Raw genomic sequence first — 14,503 nt, forward strand, 5'->3', positions numbered from 1 at the left:
ACAATCTCAAAATGAAGGAATGTCTCTTTAAACTTGAGATGAGGAGGAATTTCTTCAGCCAGAGGGTGCTGAATCTGTGAAATTCATTGCCACAGAGAATATCGTCTCTCTCTGGCGCCCTCCCTCTCTCCCTCTCTCCCTCGTTTTCTGTCTTTCCCACTTCTGATGAACGATCTTCAACCTGAAATGTTAGCTCTGATTCTCTTTCCACAGTTACTGCCTGACCTGCAGAGTATTGCCAGCATTTTCTGTTTTTAATTTCAAATTTCAAGGATCTACATTTTTACCTTTATTTCTGAAAAAGAGTACTGCTGAAAATAACTGAAGGTAAAAGGTGAAGAGCAAGATCAGTGAAATCAAAGAGTGCTTTGATCCACAACTTAAAAAAATTCCATCATTCATCCTGTTGGCCATAACTTGTCTTTAAAGCATTTCACTGCTACTGTATATTTCTTTTTAATGAGCATTTATTGCAAAAATATACTGATTTCAAGTTCATAGCCGAACTTTCCGAATAGCAGGAAGTATTGCTCTTTTGTCAGAGAACACAGCAGTGTAGGTGTGAAGATTCACATTTAGAGGATAAATTGGACCCTATTGTGTTCACTTATCAGATACAGATGGGGAAAATATGCTACTTGTATGTGTCATAACTGATGTCCAACCTTGCCTAAGGTATGTTAAATACCATAAAAGCAGTAGATAAGCATGTTTGAAAGATTCATAAAGTTATACAGCACGGAAACAGGTCCTTCAGCCCAACTTGTCCATGCCAACCAAGATGCCCATCTAAGCTGGTCCCATTTGCCCGTGATTGACCCATATGCCTCTAAAACTTTCTTATCCATGTACCTGTCCAAATGTCTTTTAAATGTTGTTATTGTACCTGCCTCAACCTCTTCCTCTAGCAGCTTGTTCCGTATGCATGCCACTCTCTGTGTGGAAGAAGTTGCCCCTCAACTTCTTATTAAATCTTTGCCCTCTCACCCTAAACCTATACACTCTAGTCTTGATTCCCCAACCCTGGGAAAAAGACCGTGTGCCTTCTCCCTATCTATGCCCCTCCCAATTTTATACATCTCTATAAGATCGCCCCTTAGTCTCCTACACTCCAAGAAATGCCCAATAACCCTCTCCCTATAACCCAGTCCCTTGAGTCCTGGCAACATTGTCGTAAATCCTTTCTGCACTCTTTCCAGCATAATGTCATCTTTCCTATGGCAGGGTGACCAAAACTAAACCCGATACACCAAGTGCAGACTCACCAATATCTTGTACAACTGTAACATCCCAACTTGTATACTCAATGCTCTGACTTATGAAGGCCAGTGTGCCAAAGCCACCTTCATTACCCTGTCTACCTGTGACGCTACTATCAGGAGCTATGTACCTGTACTCCTCAGCCCCTCTGTTCTACAACAGTCCCCAGAACCCTAACGTTCACTGTGAAGAGGTGGTAAACTCTATGTATACATCTGATCCTAATAAGAAACTTGGACAGGCATGCCAGTATTTGGGTCCTTCTATGGCCTAAACAGCCATCCTGAAATGACTTCTACTGCCACCAACTAAAATGTAACATTTTACAGTATATCTTATTTACCAGACGGTGTCCGAATTCACCTCCACAATGTCAGGAAATTAAGTATTGTAGCACGTTAAATATTGTAAAGTTGTGTGATAAATTTTCAACATTTGTTTTAACGTGTATCTTTCAAATCATTCTGTAGATCATTTTGACCACGTTAAAGCTATTGCTGGTTACCAGGCTGTGGGATTTGGTGGAGATTACGATGGTGTTCCCAGGTAATATTCTGTATCTATCTGTGTTTCATTTACACTAATCTATTAACTAAGAGAAATCTATTCCACTGTGGTCTGTATCTTTGGACCAGAAATGCAAAATTGGTTTTTAGCTGCCTGAAAAATAAACCTGGTCTGCTCCAAGAAACATTTGCACAGTTGTACATAAAACCACTGAGAGGAAATCTTTTCATGTTACAACGTTCATGGTTTTATTTTAGTTTACTCAAATGCTATTTGTTAAGGAATTAGTGTGACATGGATGCCAGAAATTGAATGACTCATGAGTAATACTGTATTGTGCAATTAACCCATGCCTTTAAACAGTTTGAATGTGAGAATCAATAATGGTACAACTGTAAATGTGTAGCAATGTTTGGAGTGCCTAAGGCTGTGTTAAATGGCCATCCACACCACTCGTAACGTTTCAGCACCTACCACCCATTCCTGCACCGTGACATCTAGGTTCCTACTCTAAAAGAACACTCTTAACTGTTGGGCGGTTGTGTGCTATTGTGCAATTTCATATGGCTGTAGTTAGGTCCTGGGGGAAGAGAATGTGCCCCCTACCTGTTCTTAGCTTTGGATCTCAGCATCCCTGAGGTGTGCCACGTGTGCCAAAATTGCATTCAGGGCAGAAGTGAAGAGGAGGTGGCATGCATAACAACAGAGATGTTCTGTGGTTGAGGTCTGCCCACAGCACAGAGCAGGGTTGCAGAAAATTCCATGGCCTTACGAGAAATGTCAAAGTGTTCTAAAACTTTTAGTTATACCTCACAATTACAATTGGCCACAACACCCACTCCTCAACTTACACACACACACACACACACACACACACACACACACACACACACACACACACAGATCCCACTTCAGTAGCCATTTCTCTAATTGCTTTCTTATGCTTCCCACTGCCTCGTCCATCTTAACACAGGAACGTACACATATGCACACGGGAGCATTAACAAATTACAACTCAACTAGGATAACTATGGCTAAAATTGCATTTGAACAACCTCTGAAGTGGAGGTAGTATGACACATCTTTGCATCTGGCACCTCAAATTATGAGCTGATAAGGTACAGTAAGGCTTGAACAGGCCAGGTTACAAGTGCATGTTTCATGTGGAGAGGCACCTGACATGCTATGTCAGACCAAAGGGAAAGGCAAGCTGGTGTGTCACTTCTCCAGAAGGAGTGGTTCCACATCAATTAAACGCAGTTGCTGTGCATTTATCACATATTACCTCCCTGACTGCACATATTACTTGTGAAGTACATTCTCAAGAATCTCTGGACACTTAGACTAGTTCCAACAGAGCATCTAGAGAAATTGTCCTTCCTTTACCTTCTAGCAAGATCCTCCTGCTCTGCCTGTTTCTCCACCTCCTCCTCCTCCTGCGTTGGCCCAGGCAAGGTCTGAGCTCTCCTCTTGCTGAAGATTTTCAGGAGGCAGTAGACTATGGCAGAGTCTGACATCTCTCTGCAGGATGTTCCTGGAGAGATGTAGGGTACCGAATTACCTCCTGACATTCTCCTCAGGACTCCTGGTGATATCAGGAAGACCCACAGGGATGGAGTATGTAAATAAAACTGAATGGATCACTCTTCTGTGAGATGGTACAGACTTGATGGGCTGAATGTCCTCCTGTGCTGTAATAATTCTTGTGATTTTATTATTTTATGGTTGTGGACAGTAGGTTAAGGAGGCATTTGGATTATCATCACCAAAGAGCAGAGCTATAGTTTACATTTTTCTCTTTAAAGTGTTCCTGCAGGTTTGGATGATGTGTCCTTCTATCCTGATTTAGTAGCTGAACTACTGCGGAGAAACTGGACTGATAGAGAAGTAAAAGCGGCCCTTGGAGAGAACTTTCTGCGTGTTTTTCAGCAAATAGAGCAGGTAAGGGTTGGTTGGAAAAGTGATTACCTGGCCCTTTTTCTGAGAAATGTATCTACAAAATACCATCAGGTTTGCCAGTTGTTGCTTCTCCTGTTCCTCACACGCACTTCTAGATGAAACTAGAGGTATAAATTTGCAAACTTTGCAAGTGCTTTTGTAGGCATCTTTGATGAAACTATTGTAAGTTGAGTATGAGTGGTAAATCTTACCCACAAACCCAGCAAAAATATCTTCTCCTCAGCTACTATTTTACAGAGTGATTAGTTCACAGTAGCAGCAGAATAGAAACTGACACATTCAGTGTTCACACCAAGCACAGACGTGAAGAAAACAATTGAAGTAACACAGGAAGTCAGGTCAAGAGTTGCAATAAGAAGCATTATTTAAGAATGAGCTGCAGGAAAGGCCATATTGATCCCATGGTTCTGAGTCGAAACGTTGGAAACATCTGAAATGAAAGAAACCATGGATTGTGAAGACAGGTGGGAAATACTGCGACTTTATTGAATTAAAGCTAAGATCATAATTTACACAGAATTGATTAAACAGCAATTGACAGTAACATAGGTTGTTATTCACATGTTACAATCTCGATGTTGAACTGAAAGACTCTGCAGTCATTAGATTTAGTGGATTAGATTAGACTCAGTCCTTCACTAAATCCCTGCATGTACACATACATTCCATTTCATTACCGACTCCCTATGCTTGCCTTCTTCTACTGTGTTTACATGTATCTGTTTCCACCATGCATCTAAGGTTAACCACATCAGATTGTGATGTGTCATAACTGATAATATCAGTCTGGTCATCTTCCCTTTGCAGTTCACAGGTTTTTAATTTTACCCAAGGTATATTCGGTAGCTACATTAATTTCACAATTTATTCCCTTCCCTTACCCAAGGTGAGCTGGCATAAGTTCACAGTATATACGTATATGTGTGTATACATATATCTTGACTAAGTATTTTGAATCTGTCTAAGCATCAACTTGATCAAGTTATTTCTTATGGTTAAAATCATTTTGCCTAACTTGCACCTCTTTACTCTCAATTCTTTCTAAACAATGTGTAACTCAACAGTCTATGACTGTGCCAGAAAACATTAACTTAGATCTGAGTGCCACTGACATGCAACGTTTAGTGTCCGGCTGATAGACGAGGCTTTGGGAGGATGGTGGGGGGGGGGGGGGGGGTCACAGGCTGGGAGAACAGAACTGGGGGGGTGGGGTCACAGGCTGGGAGAACAGAACTGGGGGTGGGGGGGGGTCACAGGCTGAGGACTTGGGGTAAGCTGTTTGAGACTGAGATGAGGGGAAATTTCCTCACCCAAACAGTGGTAAATTTCTGGAATTCTCTGACCTGGAGGCAGTTGAGGTCAAGTCATTAACTATATTCAAGAAGGAGTTAAGTATACTTCTAAATTGTTTTCTTCTGAAGAGATAAGATTTCTTTATTAGTCACATGTACATCAAAACACACTGAAATACATCTTTTGCATAGGGTGTTCTGGGGGCAGCCCGCAAGCATCATCATGCTTCCGGCGCCAACATAGCATGCCCACAACTTCCTAACCTGTACGTCTTTGGAATGTGGGAGGAAACTGGAGCACCCGGAGGAAACCCACGCAGGCACGGGGAGAACGTACAAACTCCTTACAGACATCGTACAAACTCCTTACAGATGAAGGGATAGAGAAAGAAAGCAGGACTAGGGTACTGAATTTGGATGATCAGCCATGATCACATTGAATGGTAGAGCAGGTTTGAAAGGCCACATGGCCTATTGCTATTTTCTGTATTTCTGTAAAAGGGAAGGGGGAGATTTCACAGATAATGAGAAGGGGGTCAGGGTTCAAGGACATTGGAGAGGTTGGGGATGGAGGAGTCAGGGTTTATTGATGATGGGGAGAGATCAGGTTTTATGTTCAACAGGGAGGCATTGGGGTTCACAGATTATAAATGGGCTTGGGGTTTACTGATGACGGGGGGTGGTCAGGGTTCTCTAACATCAGGATAGTGTCGGGGTTGACAATGACGTGGAGGGGGCAGGTATACTGAGGATGGGGAGGGGTTGGGTGTACGGACAATCAGGAGGATTTGGGTTGGACAGATTGTGTGGTCACAGTGTGAGATCTCGGCAGGGTGGGTGAGATAAGATGGCACTCATTTGGATGAAGATGCGTGTGTTGTTCTCTCCAGCAGTGGAGCTCTTTAACTAAAGCAGATACAGGTCTCAATACTCTGATTATGTACTACATGAGTGTTTTTGCAGGCCTTACCTGTTCTCCTTGCCCAGCACTTTCAGTGTGCTAGCACATCACAGCAGAAGACAATAGGCCGTAATTGTCTCATCTGGAAAAGCTCCAGTGTTGTGCCCCCTATTTAGGTGTTAGTCTGGGAATTAAAGACAACTAGGCAAGTGACCATATTGCATCCTGTAGATGGTGCACTCTGCTGCTGCAGTGTTCTGAGTGGATGTTACAGGGATAATGGGATGGTGATCAAGCAGACTGTTTTCATCCAAAAACTTCACTTGAAGCAAGTTACTGTAGACCAGGCAGCTTTCCTTGAGATCTATGTTGGAATGTTGTTAACTTTCTTTGAACCTGGGTCGCTTAAGTAACACATTGAAGTCAAAGTCAAAAGAATTACAACAAAGGAAATGTATGATATTAGGCCTACATAAGCATTTAAGAACAAAGTACTTTCCTTTTCATAACTTCAGAGGCTAAAAGGGCCCCTTGAGGCATTCAGTAAGATCATGGCTGATCTGATCTTGGCCTTAATTTCATTTAACTGCCTGCTGCCCGTGACCCATCCAATAATCAGTGTATCTCATCTTTGAATATATTCAAAGACTCAGCTTTCACAATTTTCTCTGGTAGAGAAAGGAAAGGCAGTACTGGGGCGCAGCTCCAGTGATCGTGTTTCAATCCTGACCCCAGGTGCTGCCTTTTGTACATTTTCCCTGTGACCATGTGGGTTTCCCCCAGGTGCTCGTTTTTTATATTTATTTAAGGAATTCGGCTTCGCAAGCCAAGCCACTATTTAATTGCCAATCCCTAATTGCCATTGAGAATGTGGAGGTGAGTGACCTTCTTGAACTGCTGCAGTCCTTGAGGTTTCTTCCCTTAAGCCATATACATATGGGTTGATAGATTAATTGACCACTGTAAATTGCCCCTGGTGATTAGGTGAATGAAAGAATCTGGGGTGAGTTGATGGGAGTGTGGGGAGAATAAAATGGAATTAAGTGTAGGACTAGTATAAATGGGTGCTTGATGGCCAGCACAGACTTGTGCACCAAAGACCTGTTTCTATGCTCTATCTCTCTCTACCTCTATGAAAGAATTCCAAGATATGTGACAATCTGTGAGAAGAAATTTCTCCTCATCTTTGCCTTATTCTACAACTGTCACATACGTGCATTGGAAGCAGTTCAGAGATGTTTCACTAGGTTGTTTATGAGGATGAAAGCATTGCCTTATGAGGAAAAGTTCAGCAGTTGACCCTATGCTCATTGGCGTATGGTGCTATGAGAAGTGATCTTATTGAAAGGCAGAAGATCCCTGCAGGTTGGATGCTGAGAGGGCATTTCCCATGTGAGGGGAGCTGGATCTGAGCATCTCTACTCTTTACACTGACATCTTCTGCCCTTTCTACTCACTCACTAATTTCCCACTGTTTATTCTTATTCATAGATCTCTTACTCCTTATCTCACTCAGAAGTCTCCTGCTCCTTATCCACTCACAGGTCTCCCACTTCAAGCGTAGAGATCACCCACTCCTGAAAATGCATTACCTCCCAGTCCTTGCATTGAGAGATCTCCCACACTTTCTACTGACTCAGTGATCTCTTGCTCTTTACACTCAGCAATCTGACATCTTCTGATTCTTCCTTTAAATCCATTCTATTTAGGTATTGAATTAGTTTTAGTTTATTACAAAATTGATTATTCCATCATTTTATTTTTTTCCTTAGGTTTCTTCATCTACTTCATCTGTTTATTTTTTCAGTGTCGCTCTCCATTGTGGAGGGAGGCCCTTGTAACAGCTGAATTCTGTTTGAATGGGAGCAAATCTGAATGTTACTTTTTCAGCAAGTCAAGGCCTCTTGTCTAAACACCCATATTTAGTTCAGATCAACCCTTAAATCTTACTGCTAAATATGTAATGTTTATTGTTTTTACATTTGGTGGCCCAATAGTTACATAAAGGTTATCCTACATAAAGGACATGGTCTGGAATCTGTGGTTGTAAAATGGTGAGACATGTTGTGTTTGTCATTGTCAGTCACTGTTTAAGATTGACGGCCAATTCTGGTATCCGTAAATGTGCTGTTAAGGACAGAATACTTGGAAGTTGCTTTTAATGATACCCTGTGCTGCTGCAATAACTGCAGGTGCAATCAATGCAGAATCATTTATTTGATGTGAACTTCAACTTTCTACTGACTATATTTAGTCAGAGGTAGCTGAATTTTTAATAGTGCTCTAAGTCATAATTATTGTTGGGTAACCTGTCACACTTTGAAAAATGATTTAATAAATATTGGCCCTCAATAATATCAATTAATGTGTTAATACTGATTTTAATTTTTTGAATGATATTCAAGCCTCTTTTTTGTAATCCCATAGGTATATACCAGTTTTTCTGTCACTTTCTGTACACGTGAATTGCTTTTCGATTCCTGGTTGATCTGTATGAGAATTCCCTAAACTGATTGGCTGGTTTATTGCTCCATTACTGGATGCCATAAATCCTCTGCAGAGGGTGCTAAAGTTTGATTGGTACAAGAACCAAGGAGATCTCCATCCACTAAATCATTGCAGAAAGCTTATCTCAATGTCAGCAGCAAATATTTCCCTTCAAAATCAGAGCCATTATGATGAGTGTATGCCCTGTGTAAAATAGAGGAATATCAACCTAAATTTATTAATAAAATTGAAGGTCCTTGGTTGATATGTTAAACTTAATAATTTTTATACCATTTAAAAACTTGCGATATAGGTGTTAGTGGTTAAATTACTGGACTAGCCAGAGTTCTGGACCATTGGCACAGATTTGTATCCCACCCCCAAATTTGCTGGGGAATTTAAATTTTAAGTGATTTAATATATCTGGATTTAAAAAAAAATGTTAGTCTCAGTAACAATAATGGATGGTTGTGAAGTACCATCTGGTCCACGAATGTCCTTCAAGGAATGAAATCTGCCGTCTGGCCTGGACTGTCCAACCCATTAATGTGTTTGATTCTTAACTGCCTTCTCAGTTCAGGGGAAATGAGGGATAGACAATACGCACCAGTATTGCCAAGATGCTATGAATGAATGTATATAAAAATAGAATTCATCAGTGACCACACCTTCAAAAATTTGTCATTAGCATGTTAGGTTGGAGTTAAACTTTAAGCAGGAACTAAGTTCTATGTGTTAATAGACTGGAAAAGTTAAAATATACATTTGTTTCTGTTCCTTTTCTAGGTTAAATCCTCTCCTGGAGATGATGAGCCCATTCCATATGATCAGGTTCAGAATCAATGCAGGACCGGCTATGGTTATGGGGATCAAAATAATAATGGAAATTCACTGGTCTTGATGCCTACAGTTGTCATGGCAGTTTACCTAGCATACCATTTATTAGTGTAAGAGCCAAGCAAGATAAAAGGAAGCAGCAGTCCCTGAGCATGATAGTCATTCAGAAAATACAACTTGAATAAAAGGAAAAAATATAATTTCTACAAGGTTTCTTCTCATCTTTCAGCACAATCAGCAAAAGTCCTGAAATTACAGGCATAAGTAGCTACTTATGTCCTTTTCATAGAATTAACTACATGCACAATCTTTGCAACTACTTACACACTTCTTTGCCTATGATTTATCTCCTTAACACACTACGCTAACCTGCACCCAATGTTGTCCTGTTTGCCATTTTTGGAAGCCATGAAGTTTATAACTAAAAATGTAATACTCCAAATTCACATACAGTTTATATTTGAAGCAAAAGTGAGGTGTTTCTTCACTTTGGAAAAAAAGTTTGTATTTTAAACAATCAGAACACATCATTGCCACATTATATGCAGTTCAATGCACTGGTATGTTTGGGTATGTGTAAAAATGTTGTCTATCTTGAATCTCTTTAATCTGTCTTTGAATCCCCATTCCAGATCCCTCAATACCAGAAGTAAAAAAAAGTATATTTTTCATGTCTTGCTTCTGTATTTATTTTTCCTGTCATCAAGAAACATTATAGTGAATCTGTTCTGTATTATCCTCATTGCCTCAACATTCTTCCCTTTTTGTGACCAAAACTATTTACTGTTTACCTTTGAGTCTTAATGAGCTTTTGTATACATCCACTATTCTATCTAACCTTTTACTGTTCCGTTCCTTTTGCCATGAAACCATATACTTCTTATAGTGGTTTTGCATGACATCATCCATTTGACGTACTGCTTAAAAATTCATGTGAATTTCTCTGAGAAGACCTATTTTCTTTCCTCCAAGTCACACATGCATCTGACATATATATAAAACTTCTCCTTCGTCATTGCTCCCTGAGAATATCTTAACCACAGTGGGTCACGATGGCAGTTCAACACAACTTCAAGGTCAATTAGGTTTGGACAATAAATTGTCCTGACATGGTGGGGGGGGGGGGGTGGAATAATTAAAACGGCAAACTTTGACAATAACTTTCATAGTCTTATATATGTTGAATCAAAATGGATCATTTTATGTATGCTGCCAGGAACATACATTTAGCTTGTTTATCCAGGGCCTATCAAGTATCCTGTCTGATTTAAGGGAAGGGTGGGTTTCTGATGGTGGTCTTTTAATGTGTCTTTTCATACTGAGTGTGGGATGTTGTCTGGGGCCTGTGGACTCCCAAGGTAGAATCCCCCGACTGCTTGATACTTAAATCCTGTCCTGTTTGATTAGGAGATGAGCGCGGCAGAAGATGGAAGTGTGATGGGGAGAAAGTGTACAGTTTGAGTGTGGTTGGGGCACTTACTAATTTTTCGAATGTGATTAGATCTTTTAAGATGGGAGAGAAATTTGGTTTTGGTCAGTTGCACTAAATGTATCTGTCTTTTGCCCTCTATTTATATTCAGCTGTGCATTTCAATAGAACTATATATTGGGACGTGAGTTTAATCAGCAGTTAACCTCTTGCATGTGTTTAGTGCGAGTGACCAGCGATGCTTGCAGTGGTGGGAGGCCAGCAGCATTATCCTTGCCCCCCCCATTAATAATCAAAGACATCATGGACACGTAAATAAAATATGTGTTGAACATGCTGACATTGAAATTCTGGATTGGAAGGCACTTAGAGGACTGAACAGTTTTCATCCTTATATTTTCAAGAATGGTGTAGAGACATTGGTGAATGGGGAAAAAAATATTCAAAACTGAACAATTACGACAATGAGGGAAGACTGAGAGGCCAGGCTCCCATCTCCAGAGAAGACTGGGTGTTGATTCTTAAGATCATGAAAGGGTTTGATGATCCAGAGATGGAGAAAATATTTCCATATAGGGTTGGAGGAAGTGGTTAGAAGTACACTTGGAACATAAATCCTAAAATAAACAAGTTTCTAAGGTGAACCCTCATAGTAAAGTCTGCATGTGTGCTGTTTCCGAGTGACATCCCTATTTGTGCAGTTGCAAATAATGCATTTCCTCCTATGGTATCATTAAGGAAATGGATATGGGCCAGGAGTTTCCTGGCAACAGCAAGCTGCTTGCACTTGCTGGGTTCCTACTTAACCAAAGCAGATCTTCAAGCCACAGCTCCCTGAACAAAGCCCACTCCAACTCCACAGTGCAGAGCCACCTGGCTGTAAATGGCAAGCCCACCCTGCACCACATCGCACTACTTAGGTAGGCAGCTAAGCCACATCCCCAGGACTTGCAGGATGCTAAAGTGGTCCCGATATTAATAAACATTCAAAACCCATCAAAAACTAATCACACTTAGTTAAAAAAGTTAAATTTACTGAAAAAAATAGAAACACTTAAATACACTAGAAAACAATTAAATACATTTTAGTTAATTCAGACTGACCAGATTCAGGGTTGGCGTGATCAAAAAGCAAAAGCCTGCAGATACTGGAAATCTGAAATAAAAGCCAAAAGTGCTCTAAATACTCAGCAGCAAAGGCAGCATCTGTGGAGGGTTATTCTGAAGAAAGATCATTGAAATGGCACATCTAGCTCTGTTTCTCCCTTCAGAGGTGCTGCTTGATCTGATGAATAAAGCATTTACTGTTTTTATTAGTGTAAGAACGCATAGATTTTACATCATAACTGCTGGGTAATTATAGGACATTGGTGTTCCCTGTCTGGACTTCACAACAATTACTATAATCTATCAGGAAGTTCAGAACTTCCAACATGTGGAAGTCCCAAGCTTTCTGATATTTATGATGGAAATACAGTTGCAAGAAAATTAAGGTAATTTAATTTGATCCTGGCTATAGTGCTTCTGCAAAGTAAATGAAAGTTTACAAAAGTGGTATGGAGCCCTCATGTGGTAGAAGACTGTAATGTTAGAAAACTAAAGTTTTAAAATCATTTACAAAATTACAGTACAAATAATATCTGTATTTAAGAAATATTAGTCAAAAAGGTGCAGATACTCATTAGGAGTGCCATTCACCAATTTGTTCTTATAGATTGCACTTGAATTTCCTTTCTTATATCCATTTCAATATTATCCTTTTTATTATTAACTCCCTCTGTACCTACACCACCTGCAATGTCATGCCTTTTATCTCCTTGATTGTTTTGGGATGGATTCACCTTTAAGTTTCTGTATCTAGTCTACTTCTGTTAAGTCATTTCTGAGACTAGTAAAATTGCCATTTCCCCGTTTAGAACCTTTAATCCTTGTCCTTTTCTGTAATACTATATTTACCTGAATTGTGATCACTACCATAAAAATTGTTCTCCCATTGATACTACAATCACTTTCCTAGTTTGATCCTTAAAACTAAGTCCAAATTGCAACTCCGACTCCAATACTTAATGTTGGGCTTACTGCCTAAAACATTCTTCTGAATGTAATTTAGAAGTTCCATGTCCTCTATGCATTTTATATTGTCTGTACCCAGGTAATATTAGGTTAATTGAAATCTTACACCATTCCTGCCATTGTGTTTCAGGACATTTGCTCTTCCCTCTCTCTCAGACTTTTGAAGGTCGATAGTACACTTCCAATGGTATGATTGCCCTTATACTATTCTTTAGTTCAACCCATGTAGCTTAATTTGATGAACCTTCTAACATATCATCCCTTTTCCCTGAAAGTAGCTATGCAAGTAGATAGGGTGGTAAAGAAGGTGTATGGCATGCTTGCCTTCATTGGTCAGGGCATTGAATATAAGAGTAACAAAGTCATGTTCCAGCTATATAAAACATTGGTTAGGCTGCACTTAAGTATCGTGTGCAGTTCTGGTCGCCCCATTACAGGAAGAATGTGGAAGCTTTTGGAAATGGTACAGATCTACCAGGATACTGCCTGGATTAGAGGGTATGAGCTATAAGGAGAGGTTGGACAAACTTAGGTTGTTTTCTCTGGTGCACTGGAGCTGAGGGGAGATCTGATAGAAGTTTATGGAATTTTAAGAGGCATAGATAGGGTAGACAGTCAGAATCTTTTTCCCGAGGTAGAGATGTCAAATACTAGATGTGCACATAAGATGAGAGGGGGAAAGTTTGAGGAGGAAAGTTTAATGGAGATTTTATACATAGAGAGTGGTAGATACCTGGAACAGGCTCCCAGGTGTAGTGGTGGAATCAGATACGATAGTGGTATTTTAGATTAACAGATGAATATGCAGGGAATGGAGGGATATGGACCACATGCGGGCAGAAGAGATTTAGTTTAATTTGGCATCGTGTTTGGCAAAGACATCATAGGCTGAAGGGCCTATTCCTGTCTGTACTGTTCTATGTTCTCATAGCTGTAATTCATTTCTTTAACCAATATTGCAACTATTCTCCCTTTTTTAATTCTCTTATCTGATGCTTGCAATGGAGGCAGTACAGGGAAGGTTCACTAGTCTGATTCTTGAAGGGGTTGATGTCTTGACATCTTGACACCTCCTCCAACTATTGAATCCCCCACTTTTGCTCTATTGAGCTTACTGATAGAGGTGTATAAGATGATGAGAGGCGTTGATCGTGTGGATAGTCAGAGGCTTTTTCCCGGGGCTGAAATGGTTGCCATCAGAAGACACAGGTTTAAGGTGCTGGGGAGTAGGTATAGAGGAGATGTCAGGGGTAAGTTTTTTACTCAGAGAGTGGTGAGTGCGTGGAATGGGCTGCCGGAAATGGTCGTGAAGGCGGATATGATAGGGTCTTTTAAGAGACTTTTGGGTAGGTACATGGAGCTTAGAAAATAGAGGGCTACGGGTAAGCCTAGTAATTTCTAAGGTAGGGACATGTCGACACAACTTTGTGCGCCGAAGGGGTGTAGGTTTTCTATGTTTTTCCTCCATTGCTTTAGAGCTGAGCCTATACAGGGACGTGTTTCTGAAATCACAGGTTCCATGATGCCTTCCTGGTGCAAGAATCCAAGATATCATTGTGCTGCAGCACATTCTGGAAGGGGAGGATAAACAGTGTATTAGATGCTGGTTCATACTGATACCATGGTGCTCTGGTCTGTTTTGGCTGTTACTTCCCACTAGACCTCTCTTCCCCTATCAGCATCCAGTGCCAAATTCTGGTTAGAGTGCAAAATACCCTGCTTTTTTTGTATCTGGCAGACACCTCAAACTCTCTTGAG

The 14,503-nt window shown here is 40.4% G+C and overlaps 1 protein-coding gene across 3 annotated transcripts in view; it reads left to right on the forward strand.

Annotated features, from left to right (window-relative positions):
* Nucleotides 1-9,428, forward strand: part of dpep1 (dipeptidase 1) — a 67,970-nt gene extending 58,542 nt beyond the window's left edge. For all 3 annotated transcript variants that reach the window (XM_052028357.1, XM_052028358.1, XM_052028356.1), the window contains 3 exons: nt 1,731-1,806; nt 3,573-3,708; nt 9,193-9,428. In XM_052028357.1, coding sequence (XP_051884317.1) covers nt 1,731-1,806; nt 3,573-3,708; nt 9,193-9,357 — 377 coding nt within the window. In that variant the 3' untranslated portion in view covers nt 9,358-9,428. The remainder of the gene's footprint in view (nt 1-1,730; nt 1,807-3,572; nt 3,709-9,192) is intronic.
* The last annotated feature ends 5,075 nt before the right edge of the window (nt 9,429-14,503 follow it).

Source organism: Pristis pectinata, chromosome 13 (assembly GCF_009764475.1).
Source record: "Pristis pectinata isolate sPriPec2 chromosome 13, sPriPec2.1.pri, whole genome shotgun sequence".
Lineage (NCBI taxonomy): Eukaryota > Metazoa > Chordata > Chondrichthyes > Rhinopristiformes > Pristidae > Pristis > Pristis pectinata.